Source organism: Bidens hawaiensis, unplaced genomic scaffold, assembly GCF_021521415.1.
Source record: "Bidens hawaiensis isolate Kalapana, Puna unplaced genomic scaffold, B.hawaiensis_p1.1 tig00019202_1, whole genome shotgun sequence".
NCBI lineage: Eukaryota > Viridiplantae > Streptophyta > Magnoliopsida > Asterales > Asteraceae > Bidens > Bidens hawaiensis.
The window spans coordinates 89,295-99,390 of record NW_027492912.1 but is presented as its reverse complement, the minus strand read 5'-3'; the positions used below and the strand labels follow the sequence as shown (position 1 = coordinate 99,390).

Here is a 10,096-nt window from a genome sequence, read left to right as displayed (position 1 = left end):
ACAAAATTATAAAGATAGACTTAAGAGGTTTAGCTCACTTAGTTTTAGGATTAACGTTTAGAGATAGATTAGAGAGTATTCGGCTTGTGTCTTTACGTGAAGCTCGTTTAACTCCTCGAAAGTGATCTTGTACACCATCTTGACTCTTGAAGCATGGAAAAATATGGTTAGTAGAATGCTCTTGTGTCTTTAAATAAAAAATGAGAGAGAGATTACGTGAGTGTACATGTATACATAGAGAGATTTTTTAGAGAAAGAAGGTAACGGCTTATGGCGGTGGTCCCGGGGTGGTGGTTTACGGTGGCCGTTGGAGGCTGAGGTGGCCTCGGGTGGTGACTGTTAATGGCGATAGGTTGGTGATGGTGTTGCGGTGACGTCGCGGTGGCGTTACGAGATGGAGATGGAGATGGAGATGGAGCGAGAGAAAGTTTAGTGGTTGGTGGTGGTGCGCTGGGTTGGTGTTATGGTGGCATTACGGTTGCGTTGCGGTGGACGAAAATAATATTAGCAAATATTGTGTGTATTCAGCATATTCTTAGGCATAATATTGTAATTATAGTATTCAGCATATTCTTAGGCATAATAGTTACCATAGATTGGTTCCCTTCCAAAGTTATCGGATATCATTGTATTATAAATTGCAATCTCAATTAATAGAATATTCATTCAGTAAATTATTATCATTCTTATATGGTATCATAACCTCCGATCCTATTTTACCTCTTTTTCTTCCTACCATGGACGCCACCCTTCACCCCGCAATGGCTGTCACAAACATCAAGAATATGATCCCTCTCATTCTTGAAGATGAATCCTCACACTTCACCACCTGGACCGCTCTCTTCGAAGTCCACTGCCGTGCTTATCAGGTGTACGAACACCTGCTGCCCCGCACACCAGCACCCGTCCCACCTACTTCCTCGTCAGCCGAAGACATAGCCAAGGCCCTCGCTGCCAAGGTTGCGGCTGATGCTCTCTGGTCCCGCCTAGACGCACTCGTTTTGCAGTGGATCTATGGCACCATCTCCAAACCTCTTCTCCATATTATCCTGATTCCCGGACAGACCGCTTACGAAGCCTGGCTCGCAATCGCAAACCACTTCAATGACAACAAATGTACTCGTCAAATTCTTCTACAACACCAATTCTCAAACATACACCTTGAATCGTTTCCGAACATGGCTGCCTATTGTCAACATGCCAAACACCTGGCCGATCAATTGAACGGTGTGGGTGCCCCGGTTGATAATCAACGTTTGGTCTCGCAACTCCTAGCCGGCCTCACCGAAGCATATGAGAGCATCTCCACGGTGTTACAGAATCGTGACCCCTTGCCAGATTTCAGTGAATGTCGCTCCCGTCTCACTATGGCCGAATCCACGAAGAAATCAGTCTCCGCCAGGGCAGCGGCCTCTTCGGCCACCGCCCTTGCTGCAACCACCGTCTCACAACCTCCTGTCGCCGCCTCCTCGTCTACTCGCAGCCGCGGGAACAGCCGACCAAGAAACCGGGGACGGGGGTACCAGCCGTGGGGATCGCTCCAACACCAACCACCCTCAACACCCCTACATTGTGTTCCCGAATTCGTGGACGGCCAGCCAATGGAGTTCGCTTATGCAACACAGCCCACCACCCGGCACCACACCATGCCCTTACCCCTCTGCTCCTCGGACCAATACCTCCTCGGCTGGCATTTTGGGTGCAGCCCCGGCTCAGGCATACACCGCCACTCTTTCTCCTACTGACATCCAGCAGGCGTTGTATGCTCTGTCACTAAGCCAGCCGGATCCAAATGGTGTTATGGATACTGGTGCTTCTAGCCATATGAAAACGCCTCAAGGTACGATCTCCCCGTCTTCTTTTAATACTTGCACTTCTAAATTTATTGTAGTCGGAAATGGTATGACCATTCCTGTGATTGGCCAAGGCAACCTAACCCTCCCACCTCCCTTCCCACCATTTAAATTAAACAATGTCCTATTTGCCCCAAATCTTGTCAAAAACCTTATTTCTGTCCGCAAACTTACTACTGATAATTTATTGTCCATAGAATTTGACCCTTTCGGTTTTACTGTGAAGGATCTCAAGACCAAGGCGCCCCTCCTACGATGCAATAGCTCGGGCGACCTATACCCACTGACTGCTCCTCTCCCGCTCAAAACCACCCCTACAGCTTTTGTGGCCACCACTCAAGACCGTTGGCATCAACGCCTTGGGCACCCGGGCTTCTCAACTTTGCAATCGTTGCCTTTATCTTTTTCTAGTATATCTAATAAATATGACAACACTTTATGTCAAGCATGTGTTTTTGGTAAAAGTGTTCGATTTCCATTTTTTGATTCTTGTAATCGTACTAGTTTGCCGTTTGACATTATACACAGTGACCTGTGGACCTCCCCCGTGCCTAGCACCGGGGGCCACCGGTATTATGTTTTGTTTTTAGATGACTTCACTAATTTTCTATGGACATTTCCCCTCACCCACAAATCACATGTATTCTCTGTTTTCTTAATTTTTAACACCTACATAAATACCCAATTCAATGGTAAAATAAAACAGTTTCAATGCGATAATGGCAAAGAATACGACAACAACGCGTTTCATAACTTTTGTCGTCAAAATGGCATGCATTTTCGCTTCTCTTGCCCCTATACCTCGTCTCAAAACGGCAAGGCTGAGAGTAAGATTAGAACAATTAACAATATGATACGCTCACTCCTTGCTCAATCCTCCATGCCACCCGCCTACTGGCACTTTGCTCTTGAAACCGCCACTTATTTATTAAATATTATTCCAAACAAACACCAACAATTTCTATCTCCTACCACCCGCTTATATGGATGCGACCCCACTTATGAGCACCTTCGCGTGTTCGGGTGTCTCTGCTATCCGTTACTACCATCCACCACCATTCACAAACTCGCCAACCGTTCTAAACCTTGTGTCTTTCTCGGTTACCCCCCACATCACCGTGGGTACCGTTGTTTAGACCTCACCACTAATACCATTTTTGTGTCTCGTCATATCCAATTTGAAGAGACCATCTTCCCGTTCGCCACCACCCTACCCTCCGCCCCCACTTCCTATGACTTTCTTGACACTCCTTCCAACCCACTGTTGTGGGATAACTTCACCTTCACTTCTCCGGCCCTACCGCATACTCCTTCTGGCCCCCCAAGCCCAAATCGGCCCACCTCCTCTACACCTCACCACCGTACGGCCCAATCCCCCTCTACTCCACCTTCGGCCCCTCAACCAGCCCACACTCCACACGCCCAACATGCCCATAACTCCCCCCTAGCCCATACGTCCCCAACCCCCACCTCAGAATGATAATAATTTACTGAATGAATATTCTATTAATTGAGATTGCAATTTATAATACAATGATATCCGATAACTTTGGAAGGGAACCAATCTATGGTAACTATTATGCATAAGAATATGCTGAATACTATAATTACAATATTATGCCTAAGAATATGCTGAATACACACAATATTTGCTAATAAATAAGGTGGTCGCTGCTGGTGTTGCTCAGTTGCCGTGAGGAACATAATGGTGGCTGTTGAAGGTGGCGGAGCTAGGTGTTTGTTACTAGGTGGCGTTTGCTACTGTTGCGTGGTTGTGAATAACAGTGAGCCGAGAGAGTGAGAGGGATGTGGAGGGTGGTGGTGGTTGATGGTGTTTTTGATGTCTCACCTTGATGGTCGGTTAATCAACAGAGAGAGGAAAGGGAGAAGTTGAAGTTTATTGTTATATTGATTGTCGAATATTTAAGATGACTATAAAGCTAAAAACAAAGGAGCATGGTTGCAAGATATTTTCTTTTATCATCATATTGTTCATATCTTGTTGAGTGAAGTCTTGAGTTTGAAATATTGTAGCAAAAGGCATGGTGGGTATTCGGTACTGTCTATCGAGTCAGACAAAACAAGAAAGTGAGTATGGGTTTTACTTTTGTCATTCGTGTCATAATATGAAGAGATGGCTTGATTTTGTGATAGATATTTTGTTTATTGTAGCTAGGTTATGATTAATCTAGCTAGCTAGGAAAAAGATTAAGTAACTAGGTAATGTCTTATAAAGATTAGACGTTAATCATAATCTTAATCCTTCGTATGTTCACTTACCCGTGTTATAGCAAAAAGTGGGATTTTTAGTAAATAGTAAATGCTCGTAATTTGTTACGTATCCCATGGTCGGTATTATAAAAAAAAATTATAAAGTATATTCGTATAGTATAGAATCAAACCTTATAGGTTCTTTAAATACGTTCAGGTCGATTGAACAAGTTATCACCATCGTTTGTATCTATCGCATAGCATCTGATGGTTCGAGTAATCACTACAAATTACTTAGATACAATACATTGTGCATAGGAGGGCTTATTCTAGACTTAATCTGATTAAACTTAGCAGACAAAGTTTATGATATGGTCTAAAATATACATATTATTATATAAATATTTTCTACACATTTGAGCCAGGTTTCTGTTGAAAGTTATTATTAGTTGGTTTATATGTGGGCTTTTAATGTTTTATGAGACAATGAGCTATATTGAGTTATTTAACTAAACTTGAAACCAACGAGTAAAGGGTCGAACCTATTTTATGTATTACTAGACATTATATATTCTATATAAGTAATTATTATTATTATTATTATTATTATTATTATTATTATTATTGTTAATCTTTAAATATAATATAACTTATACGGTAGCAACATATGAAATAATAAATAAGAATAATGTTACTTTACATAAGAGTTTCATTTATCATATGTAACATTAATTCGTATTTCTACAATGAATACATATAAAGTATGATTCTGGGCTTCATGTCAACAAATAAATTCTAGAGAGATTATTGAAAGAGATTGCATTACACGAGTACAACTAGTTAAAAAGGTGACCCACCAAGCCTACATGTGAAATTGAATTATAAGGCATCACTCAAATAAATAAATTATGTACCGATAGTGTTTCGGTTGTGGTTTGTGAACATCCAAAATGCAAAAGACAAAAATAAAACATTTAACCAGTGGGCTCGAAGGAACATTGATAAGCTAAGGCCCATGTTGGGCCTAAAGAGAAAAGAAATACAGGGGTCTCACATAAGTAATGGAGGGATATCTCATATTTTATGAATTTTCTTTGGAGCCAAGAAAGGGGGTGCCGGCTGGGAATACACGAAAAAGAAGAAAGAAAGCCATAGACAAAATTTGGAGCTCAAGAGGAGATCTTTTGGAGGGTTTGAAGGCAAGGAATTAGCCATGACGTGCTTATTATTCAAGGACGAAGATCACGGGTTTTATCACCTTTAATCTTCCGTTCTTATTTATTTTCGCTATGATTTCCTTTATTATTGTTTTGTTGGATTTTATTATGCTAGGTTAAACCCTTAGACTGCCTAGGCTTATGATAAACCTTTGTTGATGTTTGATTTTGACTTGGGATTTATTTATCGTTATGGTTTTATGAACTAGTAAAAGGTTTAATTATATTAAATTGATGCATATGTGTGCTTAGGGTTGTTTGTTGAGTTTTATTATTCCATAGTTGCCTTGATTATTGTTTGTCATTATGATAGGTTGCTATTAGGTCATCTACTTTGTGTTTTTGACTATTTTATGATTAATTTCGAATAAAATCATAGGAATAATATTATTTAATTAAATAAACCTAAGTGTGTTGCTAACCTAAATAGCTGTAGGTGCTATGTTATTGATAGGTCTTTGTTGATCAGGATTGCTAAATTTAGTTCTTCGTAAGGAGTCCGTCTAGGTTTGATTGATTAACTTTGTATATCGAGTCAATTGAATATACATTAGATTGCCTTTGATTTCCGCGCTGTAAGTAGGATTTCGTATAAAGGAACTAGTTTGTAATTAATTAGGTGACCGTAAGGAAACTTGATTTTTAATACTGGTGAGTGTTAAAACTTATTAGAAATCCATAGGTGTCTTCTTTTGAGAAAGGTCAGGGGTCCTGTTCGGGTTTTCTTTTAAGCGTCTATTTTACGATCCCAGTTCCATAACTAAATATTTCCCGGTTAATTGATAACTGAAACTTAGGGGATTCTAGCCTAGGAGGTTGCTTGTCATCATTTGAATTAAGTCTAGGTTTAAGTCATCTTTAAGTCTTAGTGATTAATTTAATACCAGTTTAATACCGGTTTTTAGTAAAACTCCCCAATAATAATAAATAAATAGTCGTGTCTGTAGTTAAGTCTAATTAGCAAGTTTACGTAATTTAAAGAGTCCTATGGGTTCGATATCCGGACTTACTTAGCTGTACTAGAGTCGACCGGTTCACTTGCCGGTTAGTAGTTTTAGTTAAGTTAAGAGTCTAAAATCAATAATAATAAATAAATAGTCGTGTCTGTAGTTAAGTCTAATTAGCTAGTTTACGTAATTTAAAGAGTCTTGTGGGTTCGATATCCGGACTTACTTAGCTGTACTAGAGTCGACCGGTTCACTTGCCGGTTAGTAGTTTTAGTTAAGTTAAGAGTCTAAAATCAATAATAATAAATAAATAGTCGTGTCTGTAGTTAAGTCTAATTAGCTAGTTTACGTAATTTAAAGAGTCTTGTGGGTTCGATATCCGGACTTACTTAGCTGTACTAGAGTCGACCGGTTCACTTGCCAGTTAGTAGTTTTAGTTAAGTTAAAAGTATAAAATTATTACTTAGGTCTAGATTAGCGTTTATTTAGTTACTAAATTAATAACTACTTTTAGCACATCTGTTTAATATAGAGGGAATTAACGTAATGAAATCATGTTTGGTGAATGTATAGATAACGACTTAATTTACGGAGTGTCACAAGGCGTTTGAGATTGCCATGACTTCATCACCATCTTTGTTCCATCGCTGGAAGTCACCAATTTGTGACTTGAGGATGTGTCAGCAGCTTCTGTTTTTGTGATTTGTGACATGATACTGTAATATGATTCAAATTCTGGTGCAGATTTCACCTTCACGGGTTTACTGTGTCTTATGTGAGTAGCTATTGTTGTTCAACTTTGTTTTATTTGAGATCAATACATCATACATGTACAATTATTGTTTTTATTATTATTATTTTGCCAAATTCTTTTAGGGTCTCATCGAGCTGTTTTGGATTGGTGGAAGTACTCCTGCTATGAATTATCTATTCATTGGGATTACTTTGGTGAGTTACCTATTGTTCCACTTTTGTGTTTGGGAATTTTGTTATTGTGTATATAAAATGTTGTTTCTATAAAATTCACTCTCAAATTTATTCGGGTGCAGGAAGTCGATCAACTTCATAACACCTTAAGGGTACTGTGTATTACATTATCTTTGGAAATTAGGTTACCAATGGTTTGCAAGAACAAGGTATGAAGGTACTGATTGGATGACAACAATTATTGAAGTAGTTGAAATTTGCAAATCAATCTGTTTGAAAAGTAAAGGTTGCAGTTTTCTTTTGGGAGGATTACATTTGGTTTATGCTTCAGTATTACAATTATTCTTTTTAAAAGTAAAATTTGAGAATGTTGCTTTACTACACAGAACAACAACAAATATATCTAATCTAAAATACGTGCAGGTAGACTAATCTCAAGGAAAGGGCAGTATTCAGGAATCCAAATGAATTCTACTTCAAGGTGTTCAACTCCAAAACCTTTGATGGATAACCGATAAATAAGGGTCAAGTAAGATTGGGTAACATATCAAAACGGATCAGGGGCAGGTCGTTTAATGGGCTAAACATGTCGGGTCAGTTTGGTAACGAGTTGGGTCAGGTTAGGTAACGTGTTTGAAAAGGGTTGGTTTGGGTCGAGCGTATATATTTGTGCATATGTGTATATAATGGTATAAGCAACTTTAATTATCGTGTCTTTAAGAGAAAACTTTGTTTTTTTTATGTCTATAAGTTTCTTAATGTGCTTTATTTGACTGAGATGCTACTAACATTTGTCGAGTCCAACACGTTAAACACACCATATAGAAATGATAGTATGCACATTTGTTGGGTACGGCGCGTTTAACTTAAAAGAGTTTAAAGTCGGTTTGTTTCGAGCTCTATGGTGCTTTGCTGGTTTTGTAACATTCTACATCCCGGCGCAACACGCGGGTCTTCATTTCTAGTTACATATTAAAAAGGTTTCATTTAAGCCGGAGTAATTAATTGTTTTCTAAAGCACAAGTTATTACTCATATCATGAATTAACAAAAAAGGGGTCGCCGCAACATGACACGATTTTAAGTGGGTTTGACAAAACACGAATAAGTATGTGTCTAGTCAATGTTGAACTCTTCAACCCAATAACCCAAAACTATCAACTTGTCATCCGGCCTCGATTAACATCTCTAGTTTTAGCTATGTGCTGCTCTATATATTTTTTAATACTAATTAAAACTAGCTTATCATAGAAATTAGCTTTTTTAAAAAGAAAATATTACCAGCCCCTTTTTTCGCGCTCCATCACTTATCGTCGGGCACCCTCCCTCACTGCATAACCACAACCTCCCTCCTTCAAACCCACAGAAAACCAAATGCCAAATTGACGATTTTGAGTTTAGCCTAGTATGTCGGTTTGGTTTCGAGTCAGACCCGCAAACATGGTTGCTTAAGGGATTGGTCTCATGCAAGTCTAACATTTTACAAGTTGACCCATTTTATGAACATCTTTTAAAGAATATTTTATGTCAAAATTAATGTAAATTGAGATAATGTATTTTAAATGAACGCTTAAAAGTAAAATGATAAATGAGGATCAAAATATGATGTTTACACAATAATTGTTTTGCTGATATTTATTGTTATTGGTTAACAACATTTGGAATTACCCAAATATCTTCAAATGAGCACCCTGCTAAAAGCTGTCAACTATCTATGCTGATTTTGACGCTCCAAACCTAACTAATCTTAATCTAGGAACACAATTAAAGAAGAAATCCACGACTGTATAGGGTCGCATTGAGTAACCCACGTGATAGCAATATCACCGATAACGGATATGAAATTTGATTAAAATATAAAATAGATAGATCAACGACTCGTTTTCGGATACAGATGAACCAAACCTAAGGGCGTCTAACACGCGTTTAGGATACAAAAATCACCACCTAAACTTATGATTAGATTCCAAAGATCACCAAGATGCCACACTTAAACTAGCATTGAAGAATTAACTTTAACTCTAAATCCTTTGAGATAAAAATTAACATAGAATTTTCATTCATAAACTTCTCTGTCATTTCATTAATTAGATTCAAAATTACATAGTGAGTAAAATACAATAACTACCCACTTAACCCACTAGTTACGGAAATCTGAAGATTACTTTGAAAGTCAACAAAATAAAATAAATAAGAAATAAAAATTGCAAAGGAAATAACAAGAAAATAATATAATTAAATAAACTTCCAATGTAATGAGACGTGGCTTGCATGTGAACAATATGGATCTTTCTTTTCTCTTTTTGACGGGTCTACCTGGGTCGATCGTACCCAAACGTTTCCCGGTTACACCGACCTGTTTTTTGTTTATCTGTTGGCACAGGAGGTGTCTATCACCGCGTTTTAAGATACGTCTTTCTAACACTACTTATCTAGTTTTATCACTTTTTTTTTTCTTTTTTTAAACCGCAAATGAAAAATATATTAGAAAACACAGCGAGAAAGCTGAGCATAGACATACAGGGACGAAACTAAACAAAGAAACAACCCAAAAAGAACACAAGTGAACTAAGCACCAAAGAACCCCTGTGATGCCAAATAAAACATCAGCAAACACAAAGACGGGAAAACTAAAATAAAAAAGAGTCTCCAACTCCAAAACACTAAAGAACAGACGAAACAAAAGGACGCATGTTCATGCTTGAAAGCAAGAGAGTGGGGAGTTTACCCAAACCAACCAGTCCAAATCCTTATTATTGGATCTGAGTTTAGTCCAACCGAACAAACACCTTTTAATTTCTTCAACAATGCGCTCGGTTGAATAGGAACGAAAACTGAAGACTCTCGCGTTCCTATGCTTCCATATAAACCACAACGAAGAGTAGATGATCGCTTTCATTAACCGCCTCACCATATTACGATGCGGATCCTCCGCAACGTCT

At 38.3% G+C, this 10,096-nt stretch overlaps 1 protein-coding gene across 1 annotated transcript; it reads left to right on the top strand.

Annotated features, from left to right (window-relative positions):
- Window positions 1-737: 737 nt before the first annotated feature.
- On the top strand, window positions 738-9,561 carry LOC143557857 (uncharacterized). Its single transcript, XM_077046827.1, has 6 exons — window positions 738-1,259; window positions 1,339-2,423; window positions 6,973-7,003; window positions 7,105-7,176; window positions 7,278-7,364; window positions 9,538-9,561. Exons 1-6 carry the CDS (start codon window positions 738-740, stop codon window positions 9,559-9,561), a joined length of 1,821 nt encoding a protein of 606 aa, XP_076902942.1.
- Window positions 9,562-10,096: the final 535 nt, after the last annotated feature.

Excerpts from the sequence above, each read along its gene's own strand:
- LOC143557857 (XM_077046827.1), top strand. The coding sequence starts at position 738 with ATGGACGCCACCCTTCACCCCGCAATGGCTGTCACAAACATCAAGAAT. Across the intron at positions 1,260-1,338 it reads CGGTTGATAATCAACGTTTG|ATTTCAGTGAATGTCGCTCC; the intron begins GTCTCGCAACTC and ends ACCCCTTGCCAG. Across the intron at positions 7,004-7,104 it reads ACGGGTTTACTGTGTCTTAT|GGTCTCATCGAGCTGTTTTG; the intron begins GTGAGTAGCTAT and ends AAATTCTTTTAG.